The 20,516-nt window shown below is 37.4% G+C and overlaps 1 protein-coding gene across 3 annotated transcripts; it reads left to right on the forward strand.

Moving 5' to 3' along the window:
* The first annotated feature begins 463 nt into the window (after positions 1 to 463).
* Positions 464 to 20,422, forward strand: LOC112563243 (methylcytosine dioxygenase TET2-like). Of its 3 annotated transcripts, none has more exons than XM_025237079.1 (9): positions 464 to 645; positions 5,517 to 8,747; positions 9,212 to 9,302; positions 9,571 to 9,664; positions 11,247 to 11,455; positions 11,770 to 11,914; positions 12,750 to 12,839; positions 14,451 to 14,588; positions 14,797 to 20,422. In XM_025237079.1, the coding sequence occupies exons 2-9, from the start codon at positions 6,230 to 6,232 to the stop codon at positions 16,735 to 16,737; spliced, it is 5,226 nt and encodes a 1,741-aa protein (XP_025092864.1). In that variant the 5' UTR covers positions 464 to 645; positions 5,517 to 6,229; the 3' UTR covers positions 16,738 to 20,422. The 3 variants fall into 3 exon arrangements, with proteins under 3 accessions (XP_025092864.1, XP_025092856.1, XP_025092873.1); XM_025237071.1 differs by lacking the exon at positions 464 to 645 and adding an exon at positions 1,038 to 1,192; XM_025237088.1 differs by lacking the exon at positions 464 to 645 and adding an exon at positions 3,810 to 4,148.
* Positions 20,423 to 20,516: the final 94 nt, after the last annotated feature.

Consider the following 20,516-nt stretch of genomic DNA (forward strand, 5'->3'; position numbering starts at 1 on the left):
GGACCAGGTTGGTCTGCTGTACATGAGGTCTTCATGTGATTTACATGTGGTTCGAGTTCCATTGTTTGCGACAACTACATGTTAATCTGCTTTATCAAACAGATTATTCATAGTTCTAATCGAGGTTCCGCATTAGTGCAGACAATACATTTCGCATCGCATTTAAATCCCTGGGTGTAAAAGGTTTCACGTGGGTTCTTCTCACCATTCTCCTTCACCACCCACCTCATATTTTTTTCGTCTCATTTTAACAACTCACTCAGTGCGATAAAGTGGCGACCTTGATGTAGTAAACATCCTGGTGGCAAATTGACCGTTTGCTGGTACCAGGATGCCTGTCTTTTCCGGTTCGGCCTGCCAATCTGAGACCTTATTGGAATTCTCTAGTGCTGCGTTGAAGAAATGTTGAACAAACAAAATTAAGCCGAGATGCTTGATGTCAAAGTTGATGATGCGGCAGTGTGGTAGGTCAGCTTATATATCTAATTAAGCTTGCTGCTGTCGTACAGAGGAGCTGACGGATCGCTCGACAAAAGCCTGAAATAACATTAGTTATGCTTGAGCAGCGGAAGCTAGTGTGTGACAACTGCGTGACTTCATTCCTCAACAACAAAGACACATTGTTGCAAGGCATGAAGTATATAAGTACTATTAGATGTTTTCATCACCCATGGATATGAACAATTGATCGAGCCGCGTAAACACCCACAAAGAGGAAGAGAAAACAGTCCGCTTTGATTTATTTACTTTAAAATATGTTTGTTGCTTATTACATGGGGTGTTTAAAGGTATCTGATTCTAATAAGAAGTAATAATTATCAGACCACGGACCTCTATAGAAGACTGTGATCTGACAGAAGAAAGTGGTTGACACCATCTTCACACATAATTATGTCCACCCGTGTATATACCCCATGTCCTGTGTTTTTTTAAAAAACTTTTTGGCTGCTAGGTACTGCAGTAGTAAATACTACGTTGGTATATATGTTATCTCAAGGACAGACAGTAGGAGCGAACGTGCCGGCTCGCGCGCGGCTCAAGGAAAAGGAGAGAGAAAAAAAAATCTATGCATACGAGGTCACGTGACGTGCCGTCTGTGTGGGTCGGGAGTGCAATGAGAGATTGCGAATGTGAGCATGTTTTCGTGGATGGCTTTAAAACGCTTGTTATGCCCGACACTCTGATTGCGAAGGTGAGGATGTATATTGAGCATTAAGTTCGTGCTTTGCTTGGATTTATCGAGTTGCATGGCGATATGTTAAGTGCCTGCCGATTTCCTTTCTTCGGCGAATCGTCTGCTGTCCCCCTGCTGGTCGATTCAATATGGATGACCCAGGGAAGCAAGGGCTGCATTCTGGGGATGTCTCCCTTCTTTGTTTGATTCCCATAGCTTTCGTAATGTGCTGCTAAAAGCCTGCGTCTCAGTTCTGTTCGTCCGGCTAGTGGCCTGATTACTTGTTTGGAAAACGCAGCAGCTGGCCTAGATAGTTTTGCAAATGCGGGTACCCCACTTCTGTGAACCTGTCTGGTCTAGTTCACCAAGCCAACTAAAAATAGACGCGAATACACGACAATGGATCTCATGCGAACAACAAACTGCGTTTAAAACTATACATCATCGCTTTAAAAATGTGTAATACAGCTATTATTTTATCATTTTAACCATTAGAAATACTTGCTTTATTTATTTACCAGTGAGGTATGACGTTCTTCGTTTTCAAATATTGGCGATATAAAAGCTTCACAAATGTGTATGATTTAAAACCCAGTGTTTATAGTTTTTGGATTAAAAGTAGAACAGCGATAGTACTAATATTTCTGCTTTATATGCTAGTACCCCACCCACCTAGCCCGTTAGTTCTATGGCCATTTACACCCAACATAAAAATGGTGACTGGAGTTAAATTCATTAAATCAGTTGTTAGCTTTGGAGAACGGTGAAACCCACATAGTGATGTCTGGTGCTGTGCATACAAAGAACATGAAGTATGATATAAGAGCACTCAAACTGGAAAAGGAAAACAAAAAACAAAGTCTGTCAAAGATGGATTACACGTCATTTGTTTAGATATGCCATTTTTCTAGATTTGTTTAGAACTCATATCTCAGATGTGTTCAACTTGCAGTGCTAGAACCTAATGCATACAAAATATAAGAAATTTTTACGATTTAAAACATCAAATATGCCATTATTCAGAATCATAAACTATTAATTACTTTACTGTTGGTGCTGGCATTACACACTACAAAAACATAATGAGTTAATGATTAAAAAGTAGAATTGTTGGCTACAGTAATTTTGCTTACTATTATTACTTGGTGTATTTGAAAGAATGATAAGGAGAGAAAGCCTAAAAAAAAATTCAGCTTTTGGCTGTGTTTCTATTGTTACATATTTCATAATATTTTGTGTATTAAAATACAGTTGCTCACTTTTTCATTTGAAGATTGGAATTGTAAAATTGAATATTGTAATTCTATTAAAGCTTTAAGACAGTTTTTGAAATGGGCTCACTTTTCACATTTTACTGGTTTGATTGTTCACAGACAAAGGTGTCTAAAGGGGTGATGAGCTGTAAGTGGTTTGTGTTTAGAATTTGGCATATCCAAAATGAAGCTCAACCCTCACCTTTTACCTTTCCTAAAAAAATAGTGGGTGGCTTTTTTTGTGATAAACTTTTTTAAGACTAGCAGAGGTCCCCATTTCATAATAAATGATAAAATGCATTTCTTATGGCAGTTAGCAACAGTTATCTAACAGAGCTTTAAGAATAAATATTTTAAAAAATGATATTTGATGGCACTATAAATGTGAAAAATTATATGTTAATATTTCATAAAAGGGAGTTTATAAAACAATGAAAGTACCCATGCTTACATGATCTGTTGCTACAGTCAGTATTGTGTCTAACATAGGACTTGTCTTGGTGTGTTAAAAAAAAAGACTTATGGACAGCACATTTTGTTTCTTATGAATCAACAGCTTGGAGTAATTTTCAGTTATAGCTGACAGGAAGTCCCATTTAGCTAATGCGAAAAAAAAGGCCTAATGTAAAGTGCTTTACAGATGTAGAATTTCTAGCAGTAGTTTATCTTGGAAAACACCATGTTATTTATAGCTACATTCATTGTGAAGCTATTTTTAGGTGTAGAATTGGCAAGAAGATGAGTGGTCATAAATTGACCTTATTTTTGTAAATGTTGTGGGCTTTGGGCGATAAATATATGTTACAGCTTTTGTAAGCATGTGGATGCTGGTGTTGGCCACACACACATAGCTGCTTCCATAAGCTACAAACAAAAGTTATTGAATTTTGAAATTTCTATACAGTTTTCGTAATTGTGCACATTTTCGAGTGTGCTGTACTATGCTAGTATTGTAAAACTCTTGTCAGCATAAATCACTTTTCATTTTAAGTTGAAGCCAGAATGTCCTGTTAATAACACATTTTGAAAAACAAAAATTTTTAAAGTTATAATAGGCAATAATTCATATTTGCTGTTGTTTGCTAAGTACAGCATTTAACAAAAACAGGCTGTTCACCCATATAAATGAGGAAAGTGATCTCCAAAGGCTATAAACGATTGCTTAGTTGTGATCATCTGTTTCACAGTGGAATATTGTAACAGATGTACATACTATGATGCTGTCAATGTTCTGCTGACAATAATAAATTAGGATAAATGTCATTATTATCTTACTTCTCATAATTGAGGTTTTTGAAGGCTTACAAAAGATTTATAAAGAATTTTATTTATTTAGAAATAAAAGTTTTAAAATGGTCACCATTCTTGGTAAATAACTATGCTTCATGAATCAAAAGTTCTTCATTTACTCATTCCACGCACTGTATTTATTCATTGTGAAATGAGAGGAGCAGTCTTGACTTGCATAAATATCAAGATTGTATGGCAGGGAGCCATTATATCCTATTACAGATTCTGTTGAGTGGGAACTAGACAGCTAGCTCCTAGTGCCTGTTTTGCTGTGATTCATCCTCATTTCAGCTTAGGAAAACAGCATTATTGATTGAATTCATGCATTTCCAAGGCTTGGGCTGGGCTAAGCAGTTAGGCCACTGAGAACAGGTCTGGGAGTAGTTCACAGCTGGGGTGACAAGACTGAAGGATTCTTCATCTCAGTTAAGGTTTAGCTCTTTTCTTTTACATGTTTATGTGTGTTTAAATTTCAGGTAATGCTTCATTGTGTACCTTGTGCACATTTTTTATTTGCTTTGATAGCTGGTGTCCGTTTTAAACCTGAATGTGAATCTGTTGTTCATTCTGTGTTTTGCTGGAGTGTAGAATTGCACCTATTTTTCCAGTGAATGTAATGATCATTCGATTGAAACTCAAGACAGTGAAAAACAGTTTACTGATTTAGACATTCTGTCCATCTTGAAAGCAGCTGTCAGCGAGTTATCAAATTTGAGGTCATTATTTGTCATGTATCATTTGTAACATAAACAATAATTTTAGCTATCAGATTATACATTACTTAAGAATTTCTGATCTGTGGATTAATCTGTGCTTGAACATGCAGAAATCAGACTTAAGAGTTTTTTTGTTGCATTTCTGAATTGTGGGTTTCATTGATTTGTGACTGACATTTGGGTTGGGTAATGCTGCACAGTATAACAGAATCGTAGAAGCTTTAATGTATCATCTTTTTTAATTCATTGCTTTCTAGTGTTTTGGTGGCTGTGCAGTATAAATTAGTTATAATGGTCAGGCATTATGAACTGGCTAAGTGTCCACATTCCTATGAGGAACATGGGTGCTCTAACCAGTTAATCTGCTCCCCCCCCCACCTCCCCTAAGAGAGAATGTATGTTCATTCTTATTTTATTACTTGTGGCTATAAATGTTAAAATAACAATAACACTCACATTCTATTTAAATAGAATGGGTTAAAATAGAATGTGAGGTACATTGCAAGAAAGGCAGTATAGCAATTTGTAAATATCTGTCATGATGAAAGTCATGCATAGGTAATATTTGAACTTTTATGATGCTGGAAATCAGTCTGTAGAGGAAATATGTTGAAACTGTTTGCACACAGTCCCATTTCTGGAAAATCCCTACATGTTGTTAAAAGTAAAATTTAAATATAATGGGTTAGGCAAATGGGCTGACATTTAAATGAAAGGGGTCATAATTATAGCATAATTATAGTTAAAATTTTCTTGATGCCTTTTAATCAATGGCTCCATTAAAATGATCTACAGAATCTCCCATTCCCTTGTCCAGTACTGGCTAACCTATGTTTAGCGGATGCAGAGGCTGACAAGGTCCTTTTTCAGCAGCAGTGAGCAGACTCTGCATAGTGCATACTATCCAGTTCTTTCTCATCTTTTTCAGTGACCTCCCCCAAGCATACCTGAAGTAGAGTGTTGTGTTTAAGTACTTAAAAATTTGTCTACATACTTCACCAGCTGTAATAATTTTAAGCAATAATGTTCATGTTTGGGTATTTGGTTGAAATCTTTGATAATAGTGCTTTTTGTTTGTTTTAGCATGATAGAAGACATGGACATGGGGCACAAATGGATTGAGTATGAGCTGTTTAAAAAGAGAAGAGCTCATCAGTTGCCCCAAGAGCACCAAGGACCAGAATTACACAAGCATAGCAGGGAACACAGAATTGTAATCCATGTTGGGTCTTAAACATTAACCCATCCACAGGCCAGATTTCTCACGTCTTCACTGATTTCCTGTATGAAAGGAGATTTATACATGCTGCCATCAACATTGAATATCTAATTGTTGATGTGAACAGGGTTGAAAGTCCAAAGCAAGAACTGAAACTAAGGAAGCAAGTTCTTTGGAATTTTACTGGTAGAAGTGAATAGATGTAAATATATATATCAGTTGCATGTTTGATCTCTGAGTGGATGTCATCGGTTTGCATCGACATGAATAACCTTATTGCTTCAGCATTGCTGGACAACTCTTCTTGTGATCCTTATGCTTTTCCAATGGATGATGCTGTTGTGGAAGAAACTCTGGAACTGGGGATCCTTCTGGAAGGAGTATACCTCGGATATCTGTGTATTCAAAGACATTCTCAGCACAGAAGAGTGTGGCTTCCAATGGGAAAATCCTGCCTCCTGAAAATGGCTTTTACCCCAATCAAAATGAACTGTCTTTATCTCAGTATTCTGTTACCTGTGATTCATTGCCTACATGGCACCATGATCAGACAAAACATCCCCATTCAGAAATTAAAATGACTCATTCTACAAAACAAAATGACAACTTCAGTAGTGCTCAGACATCAGAAATAGGACTTCCAGAACAGCTTGCTGTATTAAGTCACCTTGAGCAGGATGTAACACCCATGCAAAATGGTGTATGGAATTTAGTAGCTGAAACTGAATCCAGTGAGACTCAGAAGACAAATAAGAAAAAGAAAAGGAATAAAACTGCAGGTGGAGATGGAAATGAAGTTGTTAAACGGAAACCTAAAAAGACTGTGAAAAATATCTTAAATGCTGGTTCAGATCCAAATGGAGGAGCTGGAAAGGCTGGATTATCATCATTGCAAAATCGAGGCCCTCCCAACTCTAATGCTCAGTACCTGTGGGATAATCATCCTGGTGTTTTGTGTGCCAAAAATGCAGCTCCACAGCTGCCTGTCAGACCATCTGCATCAGCCAAGGCCTCCAGTGTGTTGCCCTCGGAAAGCATTTTCTGGGGCTTGCCTGTCCAATGCACACCCACAACCACCACTATTACAACAGTGTCCAATAGCACCATTTCTAACATGAACTATGTGAAATGTACCTCTAGCAGTCAGAGACAGACAAGCAGTTCTCAAGAGTCCCAGAGCTCTCGACCTAGCTCAAGCAATGCAACAACTGGAAAATCAGATAGCAATAGCAAGCAAGCAAATTCCATTCCACTCTCCAAAGTCATGGAGATCATTGAAAGAGAAAAGGCCAGAGGTTCTCCAAGCCCCTGTAAACGGAGGCGCACAGCAAAGCCTCAGCACATTCAGATTGCAGAGGAGGAGGCTAGGAAGTTTGTCACTGCAGCTGCTGCAAATAGCATGGAGAAACGGCTCAGCAGCATACCAACTGCTGGGAACCTGAAAACAGATGTAGCGAAAAAAGGGTTGAGTGATAGCTTGCATTCGTCAGGTTTTAAAGCTGAATTCACGGCTTCTTTGAAGAAAGGCAAAAAGTGGACAAGTTCTAGTGTATCAAGCCAAGATCCTTGCAGTGTGGATGAACATTCCAAGATGAAGCCTGCTTCTCAGGATGTTACCAGTCAAAATGGTCAGCAAGCATCATCATCTGGAATTTTCTATAGTGGTAGCACGGACAAGCTTTGCAATTCTGTGGTGAATCCTCCTGAGATTACCCAAATGCAGACCTTCACAGATAAGCTTGTATCGCAATCACTGTGTGAGCCTGACATTCAGCAATCATTTTCTCACCAAAATGAGACCTCTCAAACGCCATCCCCTTCTCTTAGCACCACGTATGCACAGCAGCCTTGTAGTAACTTTCAACTTACAGACAGCATGTCATCATCAACACAGTTTGATACATTGAGGACATCTTCTACCAGCTCAGAAAATTTTAATCAACATTTTATGCAGTTTAGTGCTTATGACGAACAAACTCTTCTGTCCCCTCCTCACACAGCATCAGTAAAATCAGAGGCAGTCAACATGCCCAGCTTTGAGAACAGTTTTTATAGCAATCATAATTCTTTGCTTTCTGAAGGGACATCTCCTACACAGTGGTCAGCAGAAATTTCAGGAGACTGCAGCACTTCAGATGTTATTCCCCACACAGCTGTAAACTTTACTCAGTCAGCAAACAACCATCAACCACTAATTAGAAATATGAAGAGTCAGGGCGTGTCAGTCTCCACTGCCTGCACTGATTGGAAACCACAATTAAATGGTAGTATATCAATGAAAGACTCATATTTTTCACATCACCAGTCTACATTACCTTCATCATTAAGCGCAACTTCTCCATCTAAACTAGCTTGTGAAAGTGCCTCTTTGAATTGCTCACACAGTTCCAGCAAGCTGTACTGTCCGGCAGGTCCCATCAGACTACATGATTCAGCAGCTTTACCATCTTTTGATGCGCTGGTTGCAAACAGCATTGGCTCGCATGTAGAGCCAGTACAAAGCCAGTTAAGTACCATGCACCAGCAAATAAATGTTGAGAGATTGGATTTACCACAGCAGCAACAAAAGAAAAAATCTCCTAGAAACAAGCAGAAATTATCAGAGAGTAATGGAGGGAAGAAGAAACAGCAGAGGTCTCCCAAGGTAAAAAATCAGAATCCACCTGTATATGCAGAAAACTTTGCCCATAGTTTTCCTGGAGGTTGTGCCAGAAATCTTCATTCTCCATTGAAAGATGCCAATTCGGTTAAATCCGAAGTTAAAGTAAATGGCACACAAACTTACAGTAGTAACAAAATGTCTTCATCTCCCAGCCAGCAGCTTCCATCCCCACAATATCTTGTACAGTCTCCTGTCCAGTCACTGCCATCTCCAAATAAGCCATTGCCATCAACTTGCTGGCAAATGCCTTCAGCCAGTAGACTGCCTCAATCTCCTAATCAGTCTTTGCCATCACCAAGCCAGCCAGCCCACTCACCTGTCACCAAAATGGAACCTTTCCTTGCACCCATGAATCTGGAAGAAGAACTTGATGACCGATTGAGATACAACAAAGTGGAAACTGCACCCCAGTGTGGATGCCTTGGACCAAATTGTAAGTTTTAGCTTGAGGTTTTACTTCTTTGTATTATATAAATTATTGACTTTTATAAATATGTTTGCATAGCTCTGATTTAATCTGTTTATTGGCTTAAGATCTAGTGACTGTCACTGATCTCTATTAATCTGGGTTAGTATAGTTTGTTATATAGAAAAGCAGTACTTGTTATTCTGTGCATTTATAAATATTTTCAGCCTGTAAGTGAATCAGATCCGAGTGTTCACTACACTTTTTGTTATTTAGCTCTCTAGTCACACATTTTATTTCTTTTAAATTGGACTAGGGTTTTTGTAAGTTCCTTTTGTTGTAGTTGCAATTTTGAGCATCTGTTTATTCTTACCGTAAGAATATTAGTATTAATAATTTTACAAATGGTTTGTGTGTGGATATATTTAATTTACTGCTGTGTTTTCATACTTCATTATGTCATAGTGTAGGTTTCAGTCTTTTTGTGATAGATGTCTATAATGAGAGTGTCGAGGGACCTTACTATACACAGCTTGGGACAGCCAGAGATCTGGTGGCCATTCGAGAGATTATGGAAAAAAGGTAAATTTGTGGGTGGATGTGCGAGAGAGAGAGAAAGAGAGGAAAAAGCACCAAAAAAAAAAACAAAAAAGGAAAAATACTCAGTGTTGTAAGAGGAAGAAGGCAAAGTTTTTATAAAGATGCGGACTGGCCTCTGCTTGTGAAGACTTGTGTTATATAGGTTCCCAAAATTAAAAACAGGAGACTAAAAGGTAAACAATGTTCACCTTTATGATGTTATGTGAAGATTTTGAAGTCTTGAGCTAAAAAAGTGTCAAAAATATTTCAGAACTGGTCTATCAGGCAATGCTATTCGCATTGAGAAGATCCATTACACTGGCAAAGAAGGTCGCAGTGCTCAGGGCTGTCCAATTGCCAAATGGGTATGTAAGGAAATTACCTATTAACAAATTTAAATCTCCATTTCAGTGCATCTTAAAATAGTTTAATCTAATTTTTTTGTTATGGTATACTGTTCTGTACATTCCTTTTTTAAATATTAGAAGCCATTTGACAACTTTATTTTTTTTTTTACTGATTTGATTTTCAAGTTTTGGTCACAACTGTAATCCAAAACAAAAGAATGAAATGTAATAGTTGTATTGATCCAATAATCCTTCAGATTTTTCACAAATATTCTGTAAAATAGAAGAAATTAAGTGACTAACAAAATAAAAACTATAATTATAATTTGTTCCAATTATTGTTTATTTTACACAGCTATCACTGCACTGATAGAGTTTTATAAGTGTGGGGTGAATCAAATTCACTTATATTTTAAAAGTGTAGATGGGACCATTAGTGTTTCTGGTGCATAGGTGTATTTGTAATAAAGTATATTGATTTCAGTGTATGTGCATAGTTTAGTATGATAGTGATAATTATGACTGTGAGGTTTAGTTAAAATAAAGCCATATCTAGTGCAGTGTGAAAAAATTTATTTTTTCATAGGTCAGCATGCCTAAAATATCTAGCTGGAGGTTTAACTATAAACTTAATACCTTACATTTGACATTTTTACAACGACAAAAAAAAAGAAAAGATAAGAAAAGAAAAACCTCCATCATATTTGTCAAATTCAAACTTACGATGCATGATTAGTACGATAAAGTGTTACCATAATCACAGACATGCAGACCCATCCAAACATAGATTTCTCTATGTTATCTTACATATACCTACACTCAAATATTTATGCATACATGCATGTGATGTTTATAGCTACCTATTGTATTGACTTGTTAGTGACATAAACTTGTGTGTCAAATGCAAACATACCTTGTCACTAAGTATGGTAAATTTGTGTAGAAGTATGACACTGTATACTACTTTAGAAGTGTGATGACATTGTACACTTTTGTGGAGAAATTACAAAGGTCGTAATTAATTTTCTTCTGGCTATTCCAACCACATAATGGCTCACACACCCTTAATAATAATAATTAGCATATCAGCTGGACTCAAAGTGCTTACATAGAGGCATGCGAAAACACATGTGTGCCCCTGTAGTGTAGCCACTCATGGGAAGAAGGTAAGCACCATCAGCACAAATGTGGTCGCATGGAATCTTCTATCAAAAGTTTTGCTTAAAAAATAGCTGAAAAGTTATTATAATGCTTGTAATGGCAAATCACCTTGCAGGACATTGTGTAGCATCTGATTACACTTACTGACATCGCATAAGCCCTGTGCAACAATGCAGATTTAATATAGCCACAAGACTGTATCACTTTCAATGATTTGAAACTGAATTAAGATGCTATAATATATTTTTTATTGTTGTGTCTAGTTGAGAGATGGTGAAAAGAAGCAGCAATCTTTAACGGCAGATGCTAGGTCTGGTTTGAATAGGGGAAAAAGCATGAGAATTTCTGGATTAAAATCTTGTAATTTCTAGTCTTCAGTGTAATACTCTTTAACGACATCCTCACTATTTAAAAAAATAATAATTTTTTTTATTTTCAGATCATTCGAAGGTCTGGTGTGCATGAAAAATACTTATGTGTAACACGCAAACGACCTGGTCACTTTTGTGATGCAGCATACATCATTGTGGCTATTGTGGCATGGGAGGGAGTCACCACAGATAGAGCAGACAGCCTGTATACCTACCTAGTATCAATGCTTACCAAGTATGGCATGGAAACTGATCGTCGATGCGGTACTAATGAACAGTATGTTGAATTGTCTGTTTTCACTTGTGAAGATGTTTTGTAGCATGTTAATGTTCTAAAACTAGAATACAACATTTTGACTTATGCAGTAATAAAATTGTGGCTGGAGCATTCAGTTTGAAACATTATTGAAAGGCTTTTTTTGTAAAAACAAAAAAACTGATATATTTTGCAGTTTTTGTACATATTGCATATGTTGACTTATCTCGCATTCAGGGAAAATAGTGTATTTCTAATTTTCACTGGTTATTTGTAAATGTTCGAAGTTTGTTCTATAAATGCATTAAACTTGGACAGCAGCATATCTTTTCCAGGAAAACATGTGCATGCCAGGGAGTAGACCTTATCCGACGTGGAGCTTCATTTTCCTTTGGCTGCTCATGGAGCATGTACTTCAATGGATGTAAATTTGGCCGCAGTCACACAGCACGCAAATTTAAGCTGAAAGATACACAGAAGGTACTCTTTTTGTTTCTAATTCTGCTAGTTAAGAGTCATAATATGTGACATGAATACAAATACAGCTAGAATCTAACAGCTGCAATTTAAATGGAGAGTTGCTCAGAATACTCACCGACAGTTGCTAAACTCCTGTTCCCATTTTTACACCTCCTTCTCAGTCTCAGTTTGTGTGGAACATTTCACCATTGATTTACTTCTTAAAACTCACCTGATGTAAAAGTCAAGGTTATCCCTCGAAGATAACATATCATTTATACACTGTCTATATGCCTGTGGGAAAAAACTTCAACTGTTAAACGTGCAAGATATTAAAATTCACTTGGGTTTTTCTTTCCTGACATTGTGCACTACAATACACACACTGCCTGCTTCTCCATTCCTCCTCTTTTACTGCTTTTTCGATCCAACTATGTTTTCAGTTAACTATCCCCACCTCCAAATTATGTTTGTAGGCTTTAAAGGTGAAGGAAATCTCATAATCTTATGATTGTTGTAGAGTGGAGAGTCATAAAGCATTTTCTTGGGGCCATATTATTTTGTGAGGGCAGTGCCCATTTCCTCTTTATTACCGCCTTTCCTTTCCCAACCCTTCTTTTTTTTGGGGGGGTGGGGAGGAATCAGGCACTTGCTCAACAGCTGGGTCAGCTGGGAGAAATACAGGTACGTGGATGGGTGCATGCCTTCAGCTTGGATGGCTTTTCTTTAATTTTCTTTTTGCTTCTCCTGAATATGCATTTATAAACAAGCCATCCTTTAACAGATAACTTTCCTTGTATGTCATTTGTAGCTGGTTCAGTTGGCAGACATTTTCACCATCAATGTTTCTAAACAGGAGGCAGAGATGGAAGAACATATGCAAGATCTGGCAACAGTAGTAGCACCATTGTACAAGGCTGTGGCACCTGATGCCTATAGAAATCAGGTAATTTATAAAAAGTTCAAGGTTGCAGTGCTGGTCTGGACAAATTCTTATTATTTCACCATGTTCTGTTTTCTGTCTAGAGACGCACAAGTTTTAGAGTATTTTTCCTGTTCCTCTTGGGCCTTTGGAAACTGTAGTGCCAAAGGTGTTGCATGCAAATTCAGGAAATTAGCTTTCCCCAACCCATCCCATTGTTTTCACCTACATTGCCTTGTAAGTGATGTAGGGATGATTGGTGAGTTCCTCTTTCCCTTGCACTTTAGTGTATAATATTTGACCTGCCATCACAAAATGAGTCCCAACTCAAATGTGTGAGATGTTTTAACTTTTACATATTTTAAATCTACAGGTTTTGGTGTTTCTTTTGATACCAAAATTGTCCTTCTAATACCAAAAATGAATGAGTTATACAGATTTGAAGTGTGCAGATTTGAAGTTTTTCAGCAATCCCACAAAGGATTTTCCTTAGCCAGTGGGTACTTCTAATTCAAATTGTAATAAATTTTACATGATAAAACATATCAAGCTACATCATCTCAAATTACATAAAGGGCATAAGGTTGAATATTTATAGGTTTTTAGTACTTTACCCTGTTAGTAAAGCAAACAGCAGTGGAAGAAAAGTGTTGTTGTATTCCAATCAGTGCACACTCACAGAAAAAAAAAAAATCAACGGAATACTCCAAAAAAATTCATGTCTTCTCTGTTCAAAAGACAAATTACACAAGGGGTACATCAACTTATTTCTCAGTGATTAATGTTCTTTTTAAGAGTTCCTTCATCAAATTCAAAGTCACTCAGAATGTCATCTGCAATGTTCTCATTCCCAAAATAATCTGTAATTAATTTTTCATGTTCTCCTTGTTCTAAAAGTAGAAGAATCGAAGATTGATTGGAATTAAGTAAAGCTAATTATTCTTCCTCAGATTATTTTTTCCCTTTCTGTTTGTAACCAGAGACTGGTGGAGCTGCCTTGCCTATCAGCTATAGTATAGTATTTTTATGTTTGTTATCAAGGAGAATTCAGTATCAGATTCTCCTATTGGATGTGTTGGTGTCAACGACCAGTTTTGTTTTCTCCTAAACTTTCGCAGAAAAATTTTCTGATTGATTAATATTCAAATCAATAATTGCAGAGACTGAAAATAATGAAAATTACCAAGTTAACCCTAATTTCCTTTCTGGACCTTATAGCTACCAAACTGCTGTAAGTTGAGAATCACTTTGGTATGGTGGGTCACATATGGATGCTATTTCCTGCGTCATTGAAGATGAACTTTATCCTGTGTTCTCATTAAACAGTTATAGGTGTATTGATATTCATTGACTTTGAAAAATAACATTCCCATTAGGCAATCTTTGTTTAATGCATTATCTTTTGGGTATGAAATCTTGCCCTAAACATGAGACTATGTCTTGTGTTTCACAAGCATGCATCTGTTTGTAGACATTCAAAATCACATTCTAGTCTCAAAAGTGAAATAGAAGTCTTGCAGCAAAATTTGTAGGATTTAAAATTTATATCAAAATGGTACTATGTGTAACCTGGTACATTTCTTATGCTGGCTCACCAATAAAACAATATTTCTTACAAGTGATGCCGTGTTACAGGTGCATTTTGAGGAGCAAGCCAAAATGTGCCGACTTGGGAAGGAAAAGGGCAGACCATTTTCTGGTGTGACGGCATGTGTTGACTTCTGTGCACACTCACATAAGGACTTCCACAATATGCAGAATGGAAGCACTGTGGTATGAAAGTCTTTTTCCTTTTTCATTTTCACTCTCCACATCTGTTTAGCCATAGTTTTTTTTCTCTCACTTTTTGCTCTGCTTTATGTAAAAGTGTACTGTACCATTTACATATGTTTATATGGATACATGCATGTTAGAATCAGCCAACCCGACCTCTTCAAGCAGAATCAGCTAGTGTTTTGACAGATGTATTTGTTGTCAACAGGTGGTGACACTAACCAAACACCGTGAACTTGTCAAACCAGAGGATGAGCAGCTCCATGTCTTACCTCTCTATGTTTTGGATGAAACAGACGAGTATGGTAGCACTGAAGGGCAGATGGAGAAGATAAAAACTGGGTCACTAGAGATTCTTCACAAATATCCTATGCAAGCACGTACAAGGTCATCCCCTGTCACTCCCAAAAAGCGAGGTCGGACCCCTAAAAAGGAAAGTCCAGGAAAATCTGAGTGCAAGCGGACAGGTTCTGACATCATGGGTAGCAAGGCTGATGCATCGTCTGCACCACCAACTCCCACCACACCCAGCAGTCTGGAGAAGGACACATCATTTCTTCATTCTCATGACTCAAGCAACTCTTTACCTGATGCATCAACCATCTCAGGGAATTCGGCCACAAATTCAGCTATGCACACTTCAGAAAAGAGTCAGAACGTGAAGGAAGCTTCGTTTGTGGACAAAGAAAATCTTTCCAGCATCGATGAAGATACGTGGTCTCAATCTTTTGAACCCTCACAATTGTACGACAAGGTGTGGGACTACTTTTACAGTAATGGAACATTCCCTCCAACCTCTTTCTCGGACAAAAGGGCAGCAGCACAAAAACTTGCCATGATAGATCAGCAGATCTCAGGGGTCAGTGCCAATAGGGAGTGCAAACCTGAAACAAATTCACATCAGGCTTCACCACAACCTATGCAGCAGGCAGCAAATGTAGCATCACAGCATCAGTGTTCATCTGATTCCCAGGATGATGTTCCACTTGCTCAGAATACCATGAATGGGATCAAAGTTGAAGCAGGATGTTGTCCTGACAGTCCTAGCGATGCTCAAAGCTTGACTAATATAAGTTGCCACAACAATGCTGGCAGTGTCATTGCATCTTTTCAACAAGTTTCTGGCTCATCTGAAAGCTTGCCTCATGGAGATGCACACTTTGCATCAGCTCAAGGTGATGGGATGTCTGTCAGCACTGTCCTTGGTTCATCTTTGGACATTCTCTCAGAGGCAGCATTTGTAAATGGCCAGGCATCAGATCAAAGTTCATTGTGTCTTTCACTTGCCACCTCCCTTCCTCGGCAAACCAGCACTCCAGCTATTAGCACTCAGTCATCTGCTAGCTTAGCATCTCTGCATGCACCAAGTTTGGTGTCTGTTGCATCTGTGGTGTATCCCTTCATCACCTCACATTCCACCTCAGATAATCATAAAGGTGAGTCCCTCTCTGACAAAACCCCTTTCTTGAGTGCCAAGGCAAGCTGTGATGGGGAAAACCCTTCTTTGTGCAATGATCCTTCCTCTTCATCATCGTCATCCCATCCTGTGATGCAACCCAATGGATCTTTCATCATGCCTACCTTAGGACAGGGACCCAATGAGCCCACGTTTACCATGATGGACCCATCTGTTGTAAAGTGTGAATGGCAAACTAATGAAGAGAATTTTCTCGATCCAAGCATAGGAGGGGTAGCCATTGCACTCAACCATCGGGCAGTTCTCTTTGAAGTGGCTAAACGGGAAGTTCATGCTACCACAGCCCTGAAAAATCCTAATCGCTATCAGCCCACACGCATTAGCCTAGTTTTCTATCAGCACAAGAATCTCAACTACTCTCACCATGGCTACTATGAGTATGAACACAAGTTAAAAGCACAGCGGCAGAAGCGCATGGAGAAGTTGATGGAAGAGGGGGCCACAGCTGCAGAAGCAGAGGTCGCTGTGAAACCTGGCAGGAAACGGAAGAAAAAGACTGCGGATGGGGAGGAAGAGGATGTAGTAGATTTTGCAAAGACTTCTGCCGCACAGTACAAATATCTGTGGGACACGACCGTCAGACACAGCCAGGCGCTCACCACCGATTCCATCATCACACGATGGATTGATCCTCAGCCAATGGTCACAGGCCCATACCAGAGATGGGTGTAAGGATCTCTTTACAAACTATGTGCAATTTGAAGTCTAATGCTCTATCACTGCAAAATACAGGTTTATTATTTGATAAGATAGTGTATGGTCCCTTTCATTTCTCTTGCCTATGACAAAATGATTTGTGGTGTACATTAAATATGTTGTAGCATGAGTATTTCCATTTAAAGATTATGCAACATTCTGACCTGATGGGCGAGAGGCACAAGAACTTAACTCTTGCTTTCTGGGTCTGCTATGGACCAGAGTATAGGGGAAAGGGTGTTGCCAAGCCATTTTCTCTTTTTAAGGATATTATAGGCTTGGTTTGGGGGTTTTTCCCTCTTATTTATGATAGAATATTTTATTTACATACTATCATTGCTTTCTATCAAATGCTAAAACTTAAATCTATAGGATAAGATACACATTTTTTTTTAAATAAAGGTGAGAAATAAGCATTTTGAAACTGTTGAAATTCAACCAATTTGTATACTTAAATTTCTTTTAGGCAAGTTCATTGTTGATTCATTATTGCATGGGGTCAGTGCTTTGACTACAGTTTTCAACTGTGTAGTCACTGTTCTCAGGAATGTAAACATTATTTTACTTCTGCATGTATGCAGTTTCCAAGGTCAGCCAAATACATATCTGCATTTGTTTCATGAACACCCAAGACAGAGCCATGCGTTTTAAACTACACATCACCATTTCTTGTAATAGTTCTTAGCAGTGTTTGAAATGCCATGTTTTAATTTAATAATGTTACTCAGGGGCTTTTCTTTGATCTCATCATTGTTTCATGATTTTTTTTTTTTTTTAATGGTTTTGTTTTGCGATTGTAAAAGAGCTGAATGAAGCCTTTTAATCTTTATCTTTATCCCCAAAGAGTCCGACTTGTTTGTGCTTTATCCTTTCCTTTTTTCAAGGCAGAACCGTGGGTTTGATGAATCTGTATCAAAGTCTTCTGCATTACCAGCACTATATTCGAGAAGAGTGCTTTCTACACATCAGAATAGTTATTTGTTTATGGATTGTTGCTATACAGGTGAAGATTTTTTTCTTGCCTTGTAATTGTTTTGATCAGTTTTTGATTTTAATTAGTGAAACAGATCATGCTAGTATTTGAGTATTTATTAAGATTTACAGGTGTTTTTAGGTTTGTTTTGTTTTTGTGATTGCAGGGATTGATGTAGAGATAGTAAGGTTACTGATAATTATATCAGTAAACACACTTTTTTAAGGGAAATGCATAGAGTATCAAATTGCAAAAATAATTGTCTTTACTGTATTGTCAACTTTTTATTTAGATTGGGGGAGGGGGGAGAGCTGATAAATTGGTCTTTTGACTATCCCAAAAGGTATGCATTACACATTTATCAGTAAAGCAGACAACTGCATTTATCAGTTATCTCTCGTATATATATATATGTAAACACACATATCTTTTGATTTGTGCATCTCCGCACTATCCCCACAAGAATGGTATGAGTACCATGTAGATAGACATAGACCTGCAGTCAAGTAGAGAAAGTTCTCTTTCTCTCTTGTATATGTACACACATGCATGAGAGCGCACACACACAAAGGTGAGAGCAGTGGTACAAGAGCAAAATAAACGACTGGCGTAATATCAACATAAACGAGAAAGCCCCATGAAAGGGAAAGGGCATTTGACACCTGTATAATATTTTTAACATGTTTACAGCATTGCTTTATTATTTATTTTTACTTGCCTAACAAATTGTTTCCATCATTGCAAAGATGGTAGAAAAATGCTGGGCATTTAAATGTGTTTCATGTTAAGTTTGCCTGCTTAAGGTTTAAATTTCTATCTCTATTGTGGACAGAAATAGATAATAAGGAAAGGAGGTGAATGGCAGCAGGAGAAAACTGGGCTATGCCTTCTGTAAGCCATACCCTAGTAATCATCAGCAGTTTAATGCACAATTTATCTGTTGATTTTCCTCAGTGTAAAATGGTACATCATGCCGACTGCATCTCTTTTTTAATTTTGAAAAAATACCAAGTCATAATTTTTTTTTTTTTTCACGACAGGAACATACATGGCTGTATAATAACCCTGTTGTTCAGACTAGTGAAATATATGTTCAGAGGGTGCTACAGACTAAAAATTTACCTCAAATTCCAGCAAACATACTTAAGATCTATTCCTTGCTGACCCTTGCCCCTTTTACGATTTTAGCTAATGTCAAGAAATTTGTCCTGACTTTTTGTCTGTGTGCTAGTTTGGAATTCTTTTATTTGATTGTATCTAACTAAAGCAGCTGGTTTTAAAACTGCTAGTGGTGATTTTCTTTTGTTAAAATTTTGTGGGTTTTTTTTAAATTTTTTTAAACTCTCATTTTTGAATGGCTGTACACTTTGCTCTCCATTTATGATCACTCATGCAGTTTACTAAGGCAGCTTATATGAATCATTTATCACACTAAGGTCATAGGGTGAAAAATGAATGTCACATTTCCATTATCCATGGTGCTAAAGACTTTTGAAATGGCCCATCTGTATAAAGCAAAACAAAAAAGTGTGCCTTGAGATCTATGAGCACACTGAACAGATAGTGAGATCTTCTGCTATCTATGTCACAGTGTTATCTCTGTTCTCAGTTTTCAGTTGCAGCACCTCAACAAGCAGCAGTCTTTTAGAATTTTAATGTTGACTGGCGTACTTGTGATTATTTTGTAATTGTACAGATTATTAGTTGAATTTTTACAGTCTACTATTTTTATTATTGATTATATGTTGCTGAGTGAATTGTATATTGTTATTGTTTGCATAAAGGATGAATCATTTTATGTAGCCCAGCATATTTTTGCACTTTCGAAGCAAACAAAAAAATTACTTGGCATAAATGTGAGATGTTAATGGTGTCCTCTGTTTTATTTAGTTTGAGGGAACGCTGTAAATTTACTGACTTTTTTTAGAAGTCTGATAAACCAATATTAATATATCTAGAGATGCCTATGATTTATCAGCAAATGCCATAATGACATTGTAGCAGCCTTTATAGTTGTCGTGTATTTGTTCTTTGTGAGGGTAGCATGGCGTATGGTGTACTGTTCTCTTTTTAAGCCAATCAGCTGACGTGGCAAAGCTCATGTGCAAATGTTCAGATTTACTGCACAGGAACAAAAATACAAAGTTGAACTTATATTGCCGTGAATAATCTGAAGTAAGAACTTGCTTCATATCTTCTGTTTGATTCCAGCAAAAGGAACACAATCAAAATGAGCCTACGCTTTCTCCATCACTTTGTGGATGTCTTTTTTAAAATCGCTTTTGTATGTGAAATAATTTTTTTGTCAATAGTTTCTGAACAATATTTTACAATAGTACACTGATAAAAATGATCATTAGCTGCAGGACCTTTTACAGAATTAAGACAGCATTCTAAATTTCTTCTGTGTCATTTATGTGTCAGGTCTTCTGCTGATTTTTAATCTTGAGCTCAAACTTTATAGAGAATGCTAGAAACCTGAAATCTATAGAGATATCTCTTTTAAACTGCATCATATCACAGCAATGAAGTTGTTCACTTGCCAATCAGTTGTAATTTAACATGGAGAAACGAATTAGATTGCTTGCGACTTACTGTGAACATGCATTTTACAAGTTTTTGCATTCTTGTGCCTACTATTCTAGGTTTACGTTAATGAGAAATTTGATAAAACACAATTATGCTCTTGAGTGCTCTTTAAATTTGTGTTGTGGTAGTTTGGATGACTGGGACTGGATGACTAGTCTCCTGTGTCATCAGCCCCTGTGGCATGAAAATACCC

The sequence above is a fragment of the Pomacea canaliculata genome, linkage group LG1 (genome assembly GCF_003073045.1).
Source record: "Pomacea canaliculata isolate SZHN2017 linkage group LG1, ASM307304v1, whole genome shotgun sequence".
NCBI lineage: Eukaryota > Metazoa > Mollusca > Gastropoda > Architaenioglossa > Ampullariidae > Pomacea > Pomacea canaliculata.